Genomic DNA, 21,159 nt, shown 5'->3' with positions numbered 1-21,159 from the left:
GTAAGTATAAATTAACTGATTTTTTAAGAATGACTAAGTTTCTCTAGCATGAAAACCCAAGTAATTAAGCTTCATATTTGTAGATGAATATATTTTCTTTTTTCTGATGATTTAGATAAATACAGTTTTTAGAAGTAGGTTGGTTTTTTGACACAGTTTTTTAAAATTATTACTTCCAGATTACTCCAAGGTAGAAGGAAGCTATTCTGGTTCTCAGATGTCACAGTTCCAGCAGTTTCTGCTCAGGGCTAATAAGTACAATTCCTTGGACATATTTGGGAATGTGGCCCAGGGAAAAATCATCCTTGTAGAGGTAAATAATTGGTGATCTCCAACATGTGCAGTTGGCTTACAGTACCTGTAGTTACTTTGTGTGCCTGTCTACAAGTAGTTTGTGTTCAACCAAGTTAAAGGTGTCTATTGATTTCTTCAAATGCAAATTGTTGCCTATTTCATTTTCATATTGTAACTTTTGTATTTGGAGATTTGAAACTCAGATTTGGATTTATGGCTACATATGTTGTGGGAGATTCACATGAAGTGGGAATCACTATTGCCAAGGCCAATCAGATGACCTTCATCCTTACTGATTAAGATCTATCCATTGTCTGTCATCTGACCTTCAATTAACCATTCACATTTCAATTTCTTTTCAAGAACTATTGGACCATTTTTAAACCAAGCTTGCTACAAAGTATTCTTTAGTGATAGATTCATATGTGATTTTGTCTTCTGATAAGGAGGACAATGTCCAAATTGGACGAAGTGCTTAAAGAATTTTCTCAAGAACCACTGAACCTGAATAACCAAAACTGATATCGAAAGCTTCCGTATAAAATGAAGATTTGTGGGAGGTTTTCAAACCATGAGTCCCAGTGCCAGTGTACTGCATGGCCAGGGTGGGACCACAAGAGTAATTAGATGCTGTACATAAGAATATATAGAGAAATTCTTTTAAATGTCAATTTAAATTATGTAAGCATCCTTATTAAGTGTAGATTCAAGTATTTTTATTCCTTCACCCCCAGGATGAAGCACCACATAAGGGATGTTAAGTTTTTCATAGAAATACCAATATATAAGAATTAAAAAAAAAAAATTCTTCTCATGAACCTGAAAGCTACAATTTTTATGCCCCCCTTCAAAGAGTGGAGCGTATTGCTCCTCACTTGTCAGTTGGTAGACCACATATTGTCCATTCAATATCTTTAGAACCATTCACTTGATCAGAATAGAATTTCATATATGTGTTGGTTATAAGTAGAAGGGACCCCTGTTGATTTTCAGGTCAAAAGGTCAAAGGTCAATCAGAATAGAACTTCATATATGGGTTGGTTATAAGTAGAAGAGGACCCCTGTTGATTTTCAGGTCAAAAGGTCAAAGGTCAATCCACTCTGGACATAGGAATATACTGTCCACTCAATATCTCAAGAACCCTTTGCTTGACAGACATCATACTTGATGGTACACCGTAAGGAGTAGATGACCCATATTGATTTATAGGTCACATGGTCAAAGGTCAAGGGTCATACAGTACTGGACATAGGAAGATACTGTTTGCTCAATATCTTGAGAATTATTTCCTTGACAGACCTCAAACTTGGTGCACTGGTGCCCCCTAAAGAGTAGATGGCCCCTATTGATTTTCAGATCACAAGGTCAAAGGTCACGATTCGAATAACTGTTTATTTTGAAATTTCTGCTCAGTATCTTGAGAGATCAAACTTATTATTGTGGTTGCCTCTGACTAGTAGATAACCCATATTTTTCACTATCTTTAAAGACATTCTTAATGAAAATTTATCCTTTTCAATATTGCCACACGAGAGACATGTATGTTTTTAAAACATTTCTTGTTTTTTGCAGGAATTTCCAAATGTTGTTTACAAAGATGCTGCATCTTTTCATGAAATTTTAAGGTAAAATTAGACTCAAAATTTACAGATTGAAGGAAGTTTGGTACATCTTTGATGTAAAATATAATATTGAGTGTTAGTAATACATACCGTATATACTCGCCTGTAAGTTGGATTTTTTGGGAGTTAAAATTTGATCCAAAATTCTGTGTCCAACGTATAGGCAAGTCCTAAGAAGATTAGTATTTTTCTAGATGGCATAATGTACATTATTTTTATGCCCCCGAGATCGAAGGTCGGGGGACATATTGTTTTTGTCCTTTCTGTCATTCTGTCTGAAACTTTAACCTTGCTAATAACTTTTGAACAGTAAGTGATAGAGCTTTGATATTGCACATGAGTATACCTTGTGACAAGACCTTTCCGTTGGTACTAAACCTTTTGACCTTGAAATTTGACCTACTTTTAATTTTTTTTTACATAGGTCATAACTTCTAAATGGTAAATATTAGAGCTTTCATATTGTACATGAGCATTTCATGTGACAAGATCTTTCTACTGGTACCAAGATATTTGTCCTTTTGACCTTGGCCATCTTTGGAATTGGCCATTATCGGGGGCATTTGTGTTTCACAAACACATCTTGTTTAATGATTAACATTGACTGGACATATATTATCTATGTATTCTAATAAAGTACAAGTCTTTACCTATTTTAATGATTTTATTTATCTTGAGTGTAATATTATTGAAATTGATTTGTTGAGAAAATGAATAAATAGCAGTGCATTTCTCAAAATATTACATGAAACAGGTGAAAACATTGGAGCATTAATTTGAAATTGTCAACCGATTCTTCCAAAAAGTTATACCGACTTATAAGCTGGTCAATGGCAAATCTCTACAAAATAACTTAAAAGTATGCAACAGACTTATAGGTGAACCGACTTATAGGTGAGTATATACGGTAAACATGTAATTCTTTTGAATTTTCTTTCAGGAAATACTCTAATATTGGGAAGTGTCCACTTGTATTCATATTGAGTGATTCCTCTAATGGGGAGTCTAATGAGAGGCTATTGTTTCCCAAACCTTTACAACAGGAACTTCACATAGAAAATATCAGGTATATTCACTGTAATGTCATTTTAGGCTTCCATCGGTGTGTGTACTTTAGTATATATCTCGTTCATATGTTTTCTAAAAAAAAAAAAAAATAGAACTTATAATGTGTATAAGATATTGTGTACAACTTCAATTTTGCTCTTGGTTATTTACTTGGTTTCTTATCTAAATCCATTTTCACACACACACTATGCACATGGTAAATGCGATGGATAGGCTATTTTTACTGTAATTTTAGTTGTTTGGGCTCCAGTGAAAATGAAACGTGGTAAATGCGATGGTTAGGCTATTTTTACTGTAATTTTAGTTGTTTGGGCTCCAGTGAAAATGAAACAAAGATTAAGCCTTAGCAAGAATAATGTTATATACAATAAATGAGTTCAACACAAGATGTACATGGACTTTATAGTGTTGGTTTGATTTACTTTGCTCTTAGCTTTAATCCTGTGGCAGCAACAACAATGTGCAAAGTTTTAACAAAAGTTGCAACAGAAGAAGCTGCACATGTGAGTAAAATCATCACTTCAGAAACTGGAAACACGATGACATATTTTATGAAGTGATTAGATGAAGATAATAGGGTGTAACATGAAGAAATTTGATTGATATTCCAGGGAATGCACAAATTTTCCATGCCATCCAAGGCTGTGATAGAATCTATCTCCATGTCGAGTGCTGGGGATATTAGAGGGGCCATCAATGCTCTGCAGTTTGCATGTCTCAAAGGTTGAAATATTTACTGGAAATAATCTGTCATAAGCACTCAATTTTCATTTGTCCCTTTCTGGGGAAATCAAAGGGGACTAGTTTTTTCTTTCTCTATTCATCAGTCTATCCCACTGTTTTCTGCATTTTTTTTCTTGATGCATCGAAATATATATGGTGAAAACAATATTTACATGCATACATATACAGTTCTGACCAATTTAGATTTTAAAAGAGACAAAGAGTTTATTTCTTGACCTGTATAATTGAAATTTCATGTTCTTTATAGATACACAGGACCTTTTACCTGCCACATCAAAGGGGAGACAATCCAAGAAACAATCATTAAAGGGGGCACAGAAATCCAGTAGAAAAACAGGAGACAAGAATGCAGCTGACCCAGATGGCACTTTAGCAGCCATTGGTGGCAGGGATACATCACTCTTTCTGTTTAGGGCTTTGGGCAAAATTCTTTATTGTAAAAGTGGGTATTTCTGTAGAAGTACGGTAGACCTATTTAATTCCACGAAGTGGATTATCATTTTTGGCTTGGTCCATAGATATGAAATTCCGCTGAGTTGCATATGGCTTACTATATGAATGTTGCATGTAGCTGACATTAACATTGAAAATTTTCACTCTGAGAAAACCATTGTCAACCGAGGCATAGCCGAGAATGACAATGGTTTCTCAAGGGATGAAAATTTTCAATGTTACCCTCAACTACATGCAAATTTGTTTTAATATACTGAATGTTGTATAAAACAACAAAGCAGAAAAACTTAAGTCTGTTGACATTTAATCAATCACTATCATGCAATGTTTTGTATATCAATGCAGGTATTCATGTTTATTACAAACGCTTAAATGATGTCGTCTAACAATCTACGGCGAACAGTACATGCATAGATTTGACGCATGTGATAATTTTATGATATCACCTGTTGTCAATTAATGTTACCCATTGCTAGATACTATCACCCTGGAGTGCGTGATCAGAGAAATATTATGTTTTTTCAAATGCTTCTCAACCAATCAGATTCGAGTATTTTACATGAAAGTATAGTAAATAGAAATAGAGATTTTATTTGACGGTGGACATAGTGGAAGTAAGTATCATGCGTAAAAATGTATAAGGACAGTATTCAAAGGCTTACAAATTAGTGTTTGCAGCACATGCAACAGTAACTTTTTGATGAAAATAATGTTCTACATTTCGCATGTCCTATTTGACTTTTGAAATATTTTTGATTTACAGGAGATGATCCCCAAAAGCATCCAGACTTACCTAAGTTACCTCCACATTTAGTAGAACATGAGAGAGACCCACTTATTGTGAAGCCAGAGGTAAAAACTAAAGAATTTCTCATTTTCATGATGGTACAGACATGCTCATGACTTCATATCCTCTTTGAATAGTGGATAGTGATCAACTGTAAAAGAAAAACTGCAACTCCTCAACCATGAAATCAAGACACAATGAACATGCCATTATTTTCCCAAACCACAGATGTTTGACCCCATGAAAATGAGAGATTCTACAGGTCATTTACTTTCAGAAATAAATGCAGGTCAAAAATTTAACTAGTTATGTAAATTGTTCCACAGATATTCAGCCATTTTGTTTGAATTTTAGCATGTCATGAAATGCATCATGTCATATAGTTTTCTGTTGATATGTAAATGTGTATCACATGTATGTAATCTGAATTCATTCCTAGGGATAGAATGAATGACTACTTTTTATTTTCATTTACAAGTTCATACAGCCAAAGTCCCACCAAATTTAAGAATTTCACATAAATTTCATGCTTTGATGGTTTGAGTTACTAGTTTTCAATAAAATGGTACATCTTGTGTCCTCTTTGCAATAATTTGTCAGTAGAAATTAGCATGGCAGTTAGAATATAATATTAAATCATGATTTTCCTTTTAATGGATTTTTTAATCACTTTCAGGATGTAATAGAGAAATGTAACTTGTCTGGAGACTACTTCAATGCCTATCTACACCAGAATTACATAGAGTTCTTCGCGGAGATTTCAGATCTCGTCAGGGCATCTGAATATCTCAGTGATTCAGACTTTATGACTTTCGAGTGGTCTGTAAGTAGCTTAAAAGTGTTGATCTGCAAAATATCATCAGAGTATGATCAATAGTAAAATTTATAGGGTATTGCTCTTAGAAAAAAGATTTTTAAACCCTTTGCAGACTTCCTGTATTGGTTGGAATTCATTAAATAGATTTGTCGCCTTGCTGAGTTTATACCCATGTGATCAATATTCCCAGTTCTTTTTTGTATCTTTTCCAGACCAGATCAGTATTACAAGAGTATTCAGCCTCTCTAGCAACGAGAGGGATACTTCATTCAAATTCTAGTCGATCTAAGTATTCAACAGGTGGATCCAGTCTAGGGTGGAAACCTCTTCACAAGCCTCAGTGGTATTCCATTCGTAAGACAGTGAGTATGAATATTGTAGAATGAAAGGGTGAGGGTGTTAAAAAAGTTCATTTCATGTCGCCCATTTACCCTTAGAAATAAATACAATATGTAGATATTTGAAATTTTGGATGATCAGAGAGTTCACTCTGGCTACTGATGAAAGCTTTTGATAGAATGAGTAAGGAAGACAAAAGATCATGCATTTACATGTGATTTACAACAACAAAAATTGGGATGCAAAAATCATAAATCAATCGCTGTCTATTTGTCTTACCATCTATTTGTCTTACCGTCTGTCTTTGCCTTACTGTCCATCTATTCATCTGTCCATCCATCCATTTGTCTGTCCATCCATCCATCTATTCGTTTATTTGTCTGTCCATCCATCTATTCATCTGTCCAACCATCTATCTGTCTGTCCATCAATCTATTCATCTGTCCATCCATCTATCTGTCTGTCCATCCATCTATTTGTCTGTCCATCCATCCGTCTATTTGTTTGTACATTAGTCAACACTTTTGTAACCGGATATTTTCAGTATTTTTAAACCTTTAGGCTGTATGTTTAGTACTACACATATCTATTTTGAGGTCAGAAAGTTCAAGATGATTATCATATAATCAATGTTGGATTGTGTGACATGATAACTTTTAATAGTATTTTTTGACTGACAGACATTATATTAGCGTAGTACTTAGTGGACATTTTGAGGTCAGAAGGTTGAATGATGATGTGATGTGATAACTTATCATTTTACTGATCAACGAACTTCAGATTTAGATCTCAAGTTGATAGTGTAACGGGAAGACATCTTTGCATTTTATGCAAGTCAAAGATGAAGTTCACAAAAAGAGAAAGACTTTGGATTGTAAGACATACTACCTCACAAATTGTTCTGTCAGCAGACTGTGTATCTGGTGAAAAGTATGCAAAGGTAAAAGAAAAATACCTGTAAAGCTAAAGGCCAAGGTCAAGTAGAATATTAACGTATGGTGTGGACCCGCATGAATTTTTCAGTATACAATTCTATAGGCTTTAAAATGCACTTGTAGATTTTTTTACCAAATAAACAAAGAATTCAATCTGCAGAATGTATTCTTTGCTACATGTCCACTCAAATTCTTTGTGATTTAGTCAGATCGGAATAAAGATTTGTTCAATTATTTTCTCCCTCAGTGCCCTCGTCCAAAAATAAAAATTTTCTTGACTATTTAATAACAACACGGAAAAAGTGAATAGGTTGTTGCATTCGTTACAAGATCGCTTTTGATAAGCAAACATCAAATCGACAAAGCTGAAAATGCACAAATGAAAGCATATGAAATTCAAAACTGAAAATGGGCTGGGTGGGAGGGAAGGCTAAGGCACAGAAATACAAAAGCGACCTTTTTTGCTTTGCACTGCCCGAAAACTGACCAGTAGTAGTATATATACTTTAATTTTAATGCCCCCCTTTAAAGAAGAGGGGCATATTGCTTTTCACCTGTCGGTCGGTAGACCACATGTTGTCCGCTCAATATCTTAAGAACCATTCACTTGATCGTAATGATATTTCATATGTGGTTTGGTTATGAGTAGAAGAGGACCCCTATTGTTTTTCATGTCCAAAGGTCAAGGGTCAATCTACTCTGGACATAGGAATATCTCAATATATTGAGAATCCTTTGGTTGACATACATCAAACTTTGTACACTGGTACATCTTCAAGAGAAGGTGACCCCTATTGATTTTGAGGTCACATGGTCAATCCAGTCTTGACATAGGAAGATATTGGCTGCTCAATATTTTGAATTGATGATACTACTCTCAATAAGTGATGTGTGTGTATAACTCTTTTCAATTTTACACGATGGGAGGCATATGTGTTTTACAAACATCTCTTGTTTAACCACTATTGCTTGCAATGCTATCTATGATATCCATGCAGACTTTGTCAAACATCTCTTGTCATTATATATTCATATGTACAACAATACTGTTATGCAGTTGGATATAATGACTTGTTATACACCTTTTTTTCTTTCCTATATAAAACTAATATGATTTAGAACCAACATTCTAATTGTTAAACCAATTCTCACACTCATGGTCTATTGACCGGTCAACAGTTTATGAACTGTTGACAGGGCAATAGTCTGCCTTCTTTCCATTGGCTACGCAAGTCACATGATTATCGGTCTGCTGCTTTGCTTACGCAATGGCAAGGTTCAGTGATTTAACTGATGATGAAATACAGAATTTATTAGATGAAACACTAAGCAGGAATACGAAAAATGTAATGATTGATTATTAATTCGGATATTGGGTGTGTTTTCTTTTAAACTAGTGGATACATTGATAAACGTACGCAATTACACTGTCTTGTTAAAAGTTCGAAGTCAACAAACCATGTGCATCTCGTAAAAACAACCTTTAAAAAATGAAGATGTATAACAAAACAGTTATAGACTGTGTCCTCGGGCAACAGCTGTTTTGTTTTACCCCTATCAGATTCGGAGGACCGTCGTCTGCCATTTTGGCTTGTTTACGTCGTTACTGCTTTGAGCAACAGATCTGTTTTCGGGTCAAACAAAACAGCTGTTGTCCATGAACCCAGTCAATAACTGTATACTATTGACTTATTGTACTTTTTCTGTTTCAGGAGAGACAAAATTGTGAAGTTGCTAGACATTTATTTAAAAGTAAGATTTTTATGTAGAAAATCTTGTTTTTATTTGTCTGATCACCCGTTTTCTGTCTGTCATGTGTTTGTAAACTTTTCACAATTTTGACTTCTTCAGAACCACTGGGTCAATTTCAACCAAACTTGGCAAAAAGCATCCTTGGGTGAAGGTGATTCAAGTTTGTTTAATTGAAGGGCAACTCTCTTTTCCAAGGGGAGATAATAGCAGAAAACCCTGACAAATTTTTAAAATCTTCTTCTTCATAACCAGCAGACCAATTTCAACCAAATTTTGCTCAAAGCATCCCAAGGGGAAGGGGATTCAAGCTTGAACAAATAAACGGCTATGCTCTCTTCAAAGGGGAGATAATCACGAAAATGCAAAAATAGGGTGGGGTCATTTTAAAATCTTTTGCTCAAGAAGCACTGGGCCAGAATATGTAGATTCTTTATGGCAAGATCTTGTTATACATTGGTGTTAACCTTGAAAAACAACAGGGCCAAAGTGGCTCAGGTGAGTGATGTGGCCCATGGACCTCTTGTTGTCAAATTTGTTTGTATCCTGAACTGCCTATTTTTAACAGCAGACATGATATCAAAGATTTCTTAGTCTTTAATAAAGTATCATTATACCCCCCGCAACAAGTTGTGGGGGGGGGGGGGTGTATACTGGAATCGAGTTGCCCGTCTGTAGACGCAATGGTTTCTGGGCTCTAAAGCATTATCCTTTCCACCTACCGTCACCATATCATATATATGGACTACCCATGGGATGAAGATGTTCCCCATCGATTTTGGGGTCAAAAGGTCAAAGGTCACGCGCACTGGACATCGAAGTAGCAATATGGTTTCCATTTAAATTCTTTAACGGCTTTTTTCATCGCATGGAGATGCTGTGTTCCTAGATACCTTTTGGATCATAATACTGAAGTTTTACCTATTACCAACACCCTTTGGGAGATTGGGGTAAGCGGGGGGTATTCTTAGTGAGCATTGCTCACAGTACCTCTTGTTTAGAACCCAATTTGAGATATTTCCTTAAAAGTTTCTCAATTTGAGAATGATGACAGACCATGAGAATGATCTTGTCACTAATTTGGAATCCCAAGATATGACTTGAGACAAATCCTGAGGAATCTTTTATAGCATGCATACTAAAATTCTATAAACATCATATGTGACTGAATTTGATGCCTGATTCCCTAAGATTCCTTTACAGTGAACTCTATGATATTGTTTTTGCATTTTGGGAGTTGATTTTATAATCAGCTCTTCTATGTCACTGCTCAGAATACAGAAAGTTCAAGGGAGATGTGCCTAAATCACATAGGCATACTATTTTGCATTATATCTCTATTTTCATATGTTGATTCAGTTGAGCAGTGTGGTGCATGCATTTATCAGAGTTTTTTCTTTAATTATATTTACTACACATAGTTGAAATTGTTACTTTTAAACAAAAGCAGTTTCTTAGTGCAGGACTGTTGAATAATTACTGCCCCCAAACTACACTCTTTAGTATTGGAAGGTTGTGTCTGAAACTTAACAGTTTTATATTTTGGCAGGTTATGCGTGTCCTCCTGATGTTCTGCACACTGAGTTAATCCCGTTTCTGTCCCTCATTGATGTCACACTTCACGACTCAGGTAAACTTACCTTTGATGTTTTTGTTACAAATAAAGATTTCAGTTTGTTTACTTTTGGTTTCCATACTTCTTAAATTGAGTTGGTATTTTATTAGTTCCTTAGTTGCGAAGCCAAAGGGACTACTAATTTCTACTGTGTCTGTCCATCTGTCTGTCAGAGGGACTACTAATTTCTACTGGGTCTGTCCATCTGTCTGTCACAACTTAGTTTTCTAAACTTTTTTCACCATGCTTTGATTTAGTAAGCTGAAATTTTGTGTGTTTACAGATCAAGTTCATGTTTAATCCCATAGGACTTATTTTTCCAAGATTTATGGACTTTGTGCCCAATGTAGTTTTAAGGATTTTTCTCCACTCTGCTTAACTTAGGAAACTGAAATTTGATATGTGGATATGAGTAGATACAGATCAAGTTTCACTTTTGTCACAGTTGACGTATTCTAAGAAAAATTCTAAGACTTAGTGTCATGGTTGACTAAATTTCTTTATATCTTGTACTCTATCTAGTTCTCTGTATTCTTCTTATTGTGCAAGTTCCATGTGTTTTGCTCGATAAATTATTATTTTTAGCCGAGTTGCAACGAAGTTGAACTCGGCTATTGGTTTGGTGATGCAGGCGGGCGGTTGGGCGTCAACAATTGGTTTCTGGATGATAATTCGAAAAGTTTACAATCTAATCAAATGAAACTTTGACATATTGTGGGTACCAGGTAAGGAAGACGCCATTGATTTTGGAGAAAAATTGTCAAAGATCAAGGTCACAGTGACCGAAAATAGAATGAAAATTTCAGAAAAATTTGGTTTCCGGATGATAACTCAGAAAGTTTAAATCCGAATCAAATGAAACTTTGATATATTGTTGGGTACTAGGTAAGGAAGACCTCTTTTGATTTTGGAGAAAAAAGGTCAAAGGTCAAGGTCACAGTGACCGAATATAGAATGAAAATTTCAGAAAAATTTGGATTCCAGATGATAACTCAGAAAGTTTAAATCCGAATCAAATGAAACTTTGATATATTGTTGGGTACCAGGTAAGGAAGACCCCTATTGATTTTGGAGGAAAAAGGTCAAAGGTCAAGGTCACAGTGACCGAATATAGAATGAAAATTTCAGAAATATTTGGTTTCCGGATGATAACTCAGAAAGTTTAAATCCGAATCAAATGATACTTAAAGATATTGTAATGTACCAGGTAAGGAAGACCCCTATTGACTTTGGAGAAAATGGGTCAAAGGTCAAGGTCACAGTGATTGAACATAGATTTAAAATTTTTAAAAAAAATTGGTTTCCGGAGGATAACTCGAAATTTTTTAATTTGAATCAAATGAAACTTGGTTATATTGTTGGATACCAGCAAAGCAAGGCCCCTATTGATTTTGGAGAACAAAGGTCAAGGTCACAGTGACCAAAAATAGATTGAAAACTTCAGATAAATATGGTTTCTGGACAGTAACTCGAAAAGTTTAAAACTGAAATTAGTTTTTCACAATTATGAATATGCCACATCATTCCTGACTTTACAATGTATCCCATGCAACTCGGCTTATGCACCCCTGGGTGCATATATTGATTTTTTTCCTTTCTTCTCCTTTTTAGCTGATCTAAACTGAAAGCTCAAGTGAGCTATTCTGATCGCCTGTTGTCCGTCATCTGTCTGTCCGTCTGTCTGTAAACTTTTTACATTTTTGATTTCTTCTCAAGAACCACTGGGCCAATTTCAATCAAACTTGGCCACAAGCATCCTTGGGTGAAGGGCTTTCAAGTTTGTTCAAACGAAGGGCCATGTCCTTTCAAAGGGGAGATAATCACAAAAATGCAAAAATAGGGTGGGGTCATTTAAAAATCTTCTTAAGAACCACTGAGCCAGAGAAGCTGATATTTACATGAAAGCTTTCTAACATAGTGCAGATTCAAGTTTGTTCAAATCATGGCCCCCGGGGGTAGGATGGGGCCACAAGGGGGGATCAAAGTTTTACATACAAATATATAGGGAAAATCTTTAAAAATCTTCTCAAGAACCACTGAGCCAGAAAAGCTGATTTTTACATGAAAGCTATCTGACATAGTGCAGATTCAAGTTTGTTCAAATCATGGCCCCCAGGGGTAGGATGGGGGCACAATGGGGGTCAAATTTTTACATACAAATATATAGGGAAAATCTTTAAAAATCTTCTTCTCAAGAACTACTGAGCCAGAAAAGCTGATATTTACATGAAAGCTTTCTGACATAGTGCAGATTCAAGTTTATTTGAACCATGACCCCCTGGGGTAAGATGGGTCACAAGGGGGGTCAAAGTTTTGCATATAAATATATTGGGAAAATCTTTAAAAATCTTCTTAAGAACCACTGAGCCAGAAAAGTTGAGATTTACATGAAAGCTTTCTGACATAGTGCAGATTCAATTTTGTTCAAATCATGGCCCCCGGTTGTAGGATGGGGCCAAAAGGGGGGATCAAAGTTTTGCATACAAATATAGGGAAAATCTTTAAAAATCTTCTTCTCAAGAACCATTGGGCCAAAGAAGTTGACATTTACATGAAAGCTTTCTGACATAGTGTAGATTCAAGTTTGCAAAAATCATGACCTCTAGGGGTAGGTTGGGGGCCATAATAGGGACTAAGGTTTTACATGCAGATATATATGGAAAGTCTTCAGATATGGGCCAAGGTGACTCAGGTGAGCGATGTGGCCCATGGGCCTCTTGTTTTATCATTATACATAAACTGATGTATTTAAGCCTATTCAAACAAAATATTATGTGAGCGACTTAACTTGGGGGCTGGTAAGAAGCATATATTGTGAAGCAATACTCACAGAATGCTTGTTTTCTTTTATTCCAGGTCAAATTTCATTTATGAATGAAATAACCAAATTTTCAAATGCAACACTAAGGTAAGTTAGTAATAGTTCTAATATGCATGTTGTACATCTCAAAGTCATCTTAAAATGATGAGGTTTAGTAAAGTTGATTCTTGTCACTAGATTCCTTTGTGTCAAGTGAATGAGAGAAATAGACTACCCATGAATGACGGGATTGGTAAATGCCTATACATTTATACTGTAAAATGATCACTCACTGGATAGCTTATAATATTTCAGCAAAAGTTAAAACCCTTCATAAGAAGAAGTAATCAATGCCGTAAAAAATTTTAGTTTTAAAGTTAGGTTTAGAATTACAATTGTATACATGATTAATTCACTATGCAAGGATTTTCTCATATTGCAATCTGTACAAAAAATAATGAGCATTTCATCCAGATTTTCAGTGTTTTTCAAAACTTGAAGAAATTTTCAAATAAATTTTTTTAGATTCACGTAATTGGTAAGCTTTTCAAAATTGAGTAATTCATGCTGCCATAATATCGAGTTAAGACCTGGTGGATGTGAATTTTAGGATTCAATTGTACCCAGGAGGCTATTCAAGTCCATGGTATTCTTTATGTCCAAGTCATTTGTTGCATGATGAATTAAGTTTATACAAAGGGAGTCCTTTTGATGATAATTGCAGCACATGTAACACTTGATGTAGGGTGTTTTTATTTTCCTTACTTTGTTAAAACCTTAGCATTCATTTCTTTATGCATTGTTCGATTCTGTTTTTATCTCGTCTCCCTACATCCAGTTAAAGATTTTCCCCCAGTTTACCAAAATTTCTTATAAAACAACCTGAAGAATGATGATTTTATGTGGTTGGTTCAAAGGAGTGTTGGGAAATAAATCTGGTCATATTTGGAGGCCATAGTGTTTCAAAGTACTTTATATAATGAATAGAAACTTTAAATTTTGTAGATCAGAAAAGCTGGATGAGAAAGATCTAGAGCTAAATAAAGACTCGCCAGAGAATGAGACTTGTATAGGGAGCACATGGTCTGCAAGGGTTGAAGATGATAACATTTCTGATAGCCAATCAAAAGTTGTCACAGAAACAGTGGAAGAGGAGGAAGAATATGAAATTACAGAGTTTGATGACTGATTCTGTTTGAAGTCCATTATGAATGTATTACATAATTTGTGAGAGTCAACACATCATTAGGACATGCATATTGTATGAGAACTTGCAGATATGTATGAAGACCTGGAGTCTATGCGAGAAATTGCAGACTGTATGATGTATGGAGTGCCAAATTTAAAATAAACTCAAATAATTGAAAATATCTTTCATTAGTTGAATATGTCATCTATTCAATTTTCATGCACAATAATTGAATTAAGGTGGGTCCTTAGTCCTGGAATTTTGGGGTTTAGGTAGCATTTTTTTGTTTGGAATCAATAAATTAACATTCAGAGTAATGAAAAAAGGCAAAACAGTTAAGGATTTCCATATTGATTTTCATTACAGACACTACTGAAGTCGTATACCCCTATGTAGATTTTTATGAAATTCATTGGAAACAGTTATTTGTTGTTATTTTAAAATAAAAACAACAAAATATTGTTTGAATTGCATTTATTTATCAGGAAACATGTCAATAACTAAAACACATGTCATTTTCAATATGTTCATCAAGTTTTAGAATGATATGTGCAAAATTATTGAATTGGCGTTATTCTCCAAAATGTTAAAAAACAAACAAATGTGGACGCATTTTCCTTATTGCATGGTTTACATATCATTTTTTCTGTTTATATTAGTAGATGTACATCTGTTATAGTTATTTATGGAAAAAAATCCATACCTTTCCTTAATAATTTCAAATCTATAACTTCCAGAGTATGTATACCCCCATAAAAAAATGAAGTCTGGCACCATACAGTTGAGCTATTCAAAATCACTCGGGATTAAAATTTTATGTACCTTCATGAAAAGACACAGATAATGATTCCTTATCACCTTGGTAAAATGTTAGTAAAAAATAAAGGAAATCTATTGCATAATGAACTTGATAAAATAATTTAATGAAAACAGAGTTATTGTCCTTGGATTCAATATTTTGAAACATATCATTGACTTTTCAAATATAACTAAGACTTTTGAAATATGTTATGGCTAACAAGATTTTTTACAATAACTATTGAAAAAGGCTTCAACAAAATTTATGTTCCTGTCATTAAATCATTGACTTTGCAAAATCCTATGACGTCACAGGAGTGTGGAACTATGTTAATGTGTGCATCAATTCAGTTGATGAAAGCAGTAATTGATTTGATGCACACACTAATTAAATTGATGTAAAGTGTGCATCAATTCATTTATTGCTCTCATCAAGTCAATTGATACACGTATTAGTGTGTTAGAAAATTTGATTTGGAGCTCAGTATAAATGATTTGATGATTTCTTTAATTCCCTTAAAGATATCTTTAATTATTTACAATGCTTTTGTATAAGGAATTAATGCATGCATCAATTCTTTTAAAGAGAGCAATAATTCAATCAAAGAGATAATTAATTCAATTGTGGATATGTTGAATTGAAGATATCTCTGATTATATAGTTGCTCTCTTAAAAAAAAAATTGCATGCATTAATTTAATTAATGATTATTACTCATCATATCAATTCAATTGAAGAGAATAATAATTCAATTATTGGGCGCATTGATTGAATTGATGCTTGCTGCAATTCAATTGAAGAGAGCAATGATTTAGTTATTACACGCATTAATTGAATTGATGCACGCAGTAATTGAATTATTGCTCTTTTCATTTGAATTATAGCACGCATGAATTCCATTGTTGATATCATTAATTCATTTGAAGAGAGCAACAATTCAATATTATTGCGCACATCAATTTAGCAGGATAATTAATGCTTTCAATTATTGAAGATATTATTAATTATTTGAAGATATCTTTATTGAATTGTTGTGTGCATCAAATGAATTGATGATGTCTTCTGATAATCGAAGATATCTTCAGTGATTTGAGTTAATGTTAATTTGGTGCTCCATGGTGATGTGTAGATTGTATGAGAATTTGTGGATTGTATGGGACTCGTAGATTATTCAGTTGAATGCAGAATGGAAAACAAACTATTTTGTTTGTTGAGTTACCCAATGTAGCAGAATCTAACAACCAATTTGATTTTCAGGACTTTGTTGTAAATGTTGTATCTGGAAGATGATTACAAAGAGTGCTATTTTATGAAAATACAGTTGATTTCCTATTAAATCATTGTTTTCAGAAATGCCTTGCATTTTATTACATGTATTAAATTACCCATTTTAAGTGTGACATTGGAAGTTTTCTTATACTTGAATAGTTTACATTGTATAAATAGTGCAAGTGTTTAAGGATAAGAGTGAATATTGACACCCTGAAAAAAGTATTGTCAATTGACATGTTAGTATGGGAAATTTAATGGTTTATATAAACTCTCTTTACCAAAATGAGTGAAAAATGTCGTTTTGAAACTCTACTCTGCCCAACCAAGTTATGTGAATGGACAATGTAGTCATGTGTTGTTTATGTTGCATTGATCTCATTAGGACATAGGTGCTAAATATTTACAGTGGTTATTACTAAAATCTACAGAGGGACCTTTTCTTCTGCCTCCCCTCTTTCAGGGGAGACATTGTTTTTGTACTTTCTGTCGGTCTGTCTGTCACAAAATGTTGTGAATGCTTCTCCTCCTATATGGCTTGTAGGATAGACTTGAAACTTTGTACAATGCTTCATTGCCATTTGTAGATGTGAATATTGTCAGGACAGGAGGATCCGATTAATTTTCTAAAAGTTATAGTGGATCTAAGAGGGGTGGAGGATGTAAAATAGCTTGTGAATGCTTCTCCTCCTATATGACTTATCTGATAGACTTGATATTTTGTACAATAGTTCAATGCCATTTGCAGATGTACATATTGTAGGGACAGGAGGATTTAATTGGTATCCTTAAAGTTATAGTGGATCTGAGGTGTGGTGGGTGTAAAATAGTTTGTGAACACTTCTATGTGGCTTATCGGAGTTCATAATGATAGTTCCTGCTCATGCTTTCTCCTCCATATCATGCAGTACATTAAGGGGAGGAGATTTCCTTTGAAGCACTTCCAATTTGGGGAGCTGGGGAGACATTTGTTTTTCATATAAACATTCGCTAGTTGAATTAGAATGTAATGCATTTATTTGAGCACTCTGTTAGATAAGTACCTTGAAGGTATTTGTTGCTTTGATATAGACAGATTAGTGTTGATATACATCAAATGTCCAAGTATATAAAACATTCCAATATTTTCTAAAACAAGGTAAGAGGATCCATTCCTTGTTTGCATTTGTGAAAGAGTTTCTCCCTAGTCATTCAGAAAATCTTGCCAACCTCCATGGAGTATCATCCACTCCACATCAACAGGACTGTTTAGAAATTGGTAACCTTAAATTCTCTATTTATCCTTGTGTAAGATATGGTGATATGAAGTGATGTTCCTAGTGCAAATGTAACTTAACCTAGATTTTACTACAGGGGATAACCAACAAGGAACTAAATTCCTTGGAAGGGATGAAGTGTTTGCAAAGTGTGAACTGAATGTACCTGTCAACATTTTTGCCACAAGTCAGTCCGATTAGCATAACATTGAATGTACACAGTTTTTAACAAGAAGCAAATTATATACTCAAATGTCTTCTCAATTATTATCTTGGGTGCATCTTACTGTTGTGCAATCAAAGTTTTCAGTATTAATGTAATCAGTTCTTTTAAATTGCAATTACATGTAATTTTTATCATTCTGTTTCAATAGCTCAACTGAGCCTTCAGCCAGTTTCTCTGAAGCTTGGTCATTGTGCATTTGTCTGACATTTATGTGGTAGGCTGCAAGATTTAGTTGCCGCATGTTGGTAAGCTACTCGAGTCATGGAAGATGTAATTAACACATTAGTAAGCTGTTCTATGTCTTGAAAGGGTGTATCACTTTGCTTATAAGCTGAGCGAGTTTGAGAGTGTAGTACACAATGGTAAATTCCTCGAGTTTTGGAGGGCACAGCATTGGTAAACTGCTTGAATCTTGGAGGGCATAGCACATTCTTAAGTTGCTTGAATCTTGGAGGGCATAGTGCATTGGTAAGTTGCTTGGGTCTTGGAAGTGTGTAGTGCATTGGTAAGTTGCTTGGGTCTTGGAAGTGTGTAGTGCATTGGTATGTTGCTTGGGTCTTGGAAGGACGTAGGTGATTGGTATGTTGCTTGGGTCTTGGAATGGCGTAGCACATTGGTATATTGCTTGGGTCTTGGAAGGATGTAGTGCATTTGTATGTTGCTTAAATCATGGAGGCATATCACATTGGTAACTTGCTCAAGTCTTGGAAGGGCGTAGTGCATTTATTGGTAAGTTGTGAAGGACGTAGTGCATTGGTAAGATGTGAAGGACATAGTGCATTGGAAAGCTGCTTGAGTCTTAGAGAGCACATAGTGCATTGGAAAGCTGCTCGAGTTATGGAGGACATAATGGGCAGACTAGTTGCACCAGTCTTGGTGCAGCATGTTGGCAAATTGCTTGATTCTTGAACATACAATTGCAGTCTATCCCGTCGTAATATGCTTTGAATGCAGCATTATAGGATCTGCATGTAGCAGAGGAAAATCACATTAACACAGGGACAAGATTTCCATCGTGGGGGGGATATATACAAACATGTCAATTTTGCCATAATACTGTCTCGTAAAGATCAAGGTATAAAGAGCATAAGTTATACACATATTATAACAAATTTACAGTGAATCTTAATCATTAACTTGTACATGTATCTTCATCATGACTACTAAATGACAGATGGATAAATAGGTTAATACTCTAAGCATCCTCAGATTTTATTAATTACTTTTGGATTGTTATCACATTTATGTAACCCATATGATGCTAAAAGGTGTGTTAATATAGGGGGGTTTGAGTGAGTGATCAAGTACAACAAACAAATAGGCATTATCCACCAAGTGAACACTCCTGCGAGATAAAAGTATGTTATTGATTTTAGTGGAGGGAAACTTTGCAATACTGAACAAACAAAGAAAAATAGCTGAATTCTGGCAACAGATTTCTATGTCTCGACACTACACATGCATAACTTAATTTATTGTTTTATGGTCAATTTTCAATTTTAGGTACTTGTATACTGGTTCACCTAAAAATCATGTGATAGGTGACAAGTCCATGTTTTCAGATTGGCTTCTGTTTTTGTACACAATGTCGCTGTTTATTTAATAGAGGATTTAAAGACTTGTAAATGGTGTTGCCATATTAATATGTATGTTACTTTTCTGACAAGTTATTGGTCCTAACAATATTTCAGTATGGCAAGCCATTTCAATACTCTCTTTAACTTTGAGAGATATATCTAACTTTGGGAGATATTTCTTAAACTTAAAGAGATATCTCCTTAACTTTGAGGGATATTTCTTAACTTTGAGAGATATCTCTTAAAGTTTGAGAGATATTTTTTAAGTAAGAGAGATGTCTCTTTAAGTTAAAGAGATATTTCTTTACCAATGCAAGAGATATCTCTTAAAGTTAAAGAAATATCTCTTTCAGAAAATGTAATAGAGATATCTCTTTAAGAGATTATGGCAAGCCCTTTTACTATTTGTAAAATAAGATCTCTTTAAATAAGAGAGATATATCTTTTTATGCTAGGGAGATATATCTGACCAAAAGAGATATCTCTAAAGAAAAGAAATGTTGCTATAACTAAAAAGATATCCCTTTAAACAAAGGAGATATCTCTTTATGCTAGGGAGATATCTTGTTCTCTTTTAGAGATATCTCTTAAAGCTAAAGATATATCTCTCAAAAAGAAAGATATATCTCTCTAGCATAAAGAGATATCTCTATCAATGTAAAAAGAGATATCTCTTTAAGTTAGATATTGTTAAAATTCAATGTTTTCATCAAATTTAAGTAAGATTTCATCTCTTGTGATTATTAACAGATCTTGACCAAACTTGTTTAGATTACGACATTTTGGAAGTATATGTAGATGATTCCTATTCATTCAAAGGTCAATTTAGGTCACAGTGGCTGTAAATTCATTGATATTTTGTTGAAAAGGAGGACACATTTTACAAAAGAACATATGATTAAGACCAAAATCTTCTTTTGCAATTCATTCTTGACATTTATTAAATTGTGGTATTAATATGAATAATAAGAATTTAATATTCAATTTCATATAAGTATAATCTCACACAATTAATTTAGTTGATGAGTTTTTAGAACTATGTAATATTTCTAGTCTTAGTTGTGCGTTCTTTTGTACAACAGGGCCCAGGTTTGTATACATACTAGTACTGATTCAAATAAAACATCCAATTTTAAGCAAAATGTAGAGCATATATCTTGCAGACAGGATGAAAGTAAAGGTCACAGAGTTAAAGGTCTAGGTCAAAGTGCTAAGATGGACTGAAATTGTATGAAAATGCTGATGTATGGATAACATGCATTTGGGTATCAATCTTGACCAAATATTGCATGCTTCTGTCAGAAAGGGTCCAATCTAGAAGTTTGCAGGGTCAAAGTTCAAGATCTGTGGCTATAGATAATCTGAGTATTTATGAAAAATGAATTACTTCATGTAACAAATTGCCTCAACACATGCGATACTAAAAAACAAATTTAAAAATGCTAATAAAGGATTTCAGAGGATACCACATTATATTTCTTATAAAACCATACAAGGAAGTTATTTCTATACCTGCTTGGAATTTCCTTTTCCAATTAAAAGGATTGGCGGTATTTTGAATTTACGACTCATGGGTAAATCAATTTGTGTCTTGCGAAAGGTAAAACTACTAGTGGTTGT

At 34.3% G+C, this 21,159-nt stretch overlaps 1 protein-coding gene across 1 annotated transcript in view; it reads left to right on the top strand.

The window, feature by feature from the left end:
- The window catches only part of LOC125670265 (cell cycle checkpoint protein RAD17-like), a 28,737-nt gene extending 12,173 nt beyond the window's left edge, over positions 1 to 16,564 (top strand). Inside the window, exons 6-18 of the mRNA XM_048905350.2 lie at positions 180 to 313; positions 1,868 to 1,920; positions 2,858 to 2,983; positions 3,419 to 3,488; positions 3,597 to 3,708; positions 3,977 to 4,171; positions 4,946 to 5,034; positions 5,646 to 5,792; positions 5,999 to 6,148; positions 8,773 to 8,812; positions 10,359 to 10,439; positions 13,281 to 13,332; positions 14,230 to 16,564. Coding sequence (XP_048761307.2) covers positions 180 to 313; positions 1,868 to 1,920; positions 2,858 to 2,983; positions 3,419 to 3,488; positions 3,597 to 3,708; positions 3,977 to 4,171; positions 4,946 to 5,034; positions 5,646 to 5,792; positions 5,999 to 6,148; positions 8,773 to 8,812; positions 10,359 to 10,439; positions 13,281 to 13,332; positions 14,230 to 14,413 — 1,433 coding nt within the window. The 3' untranslated portion in view covers positions 14,414 to 16,564. The remainder of the gene's footprint in view (positions 1 to 179; positions 314 to 1,867; positions 1,921 to 2,857; positions 2,984 to 3,418; positions 3,489 to 3,596; positions 3,709 to 3,976; positions 4,172 to 4,945; positions 5,035 to 5,645; positions 5,793 to 5,998; positions 6,149 to 8,772; positions 8,813 to 10,358; positions 10,440 to 13,280; positions 13,333 to 14,229) is intronic.
- The last annotated feature ends 4,595 nt before the right edge of the window (positions 16,565 to 21,159 follow it).

This window comes from Ostrea edulis, chromosome 4 (assembly GCF_947568905.1).
Source record: "Ostrea edulis chromosome 4, xbOstEdul1.1, whole genome shotgun sequence".
In the NCBI taxonomy this organism is placed as follows: Eukaryota; Metazoa; Mollusca; class Bivalvia; order Ostreida; family Ostreidae; genus Ostrea; species Ostrea edulis.
This window is presented reverse-complemented; position numbering and strand designations above follow the sequence as displayed.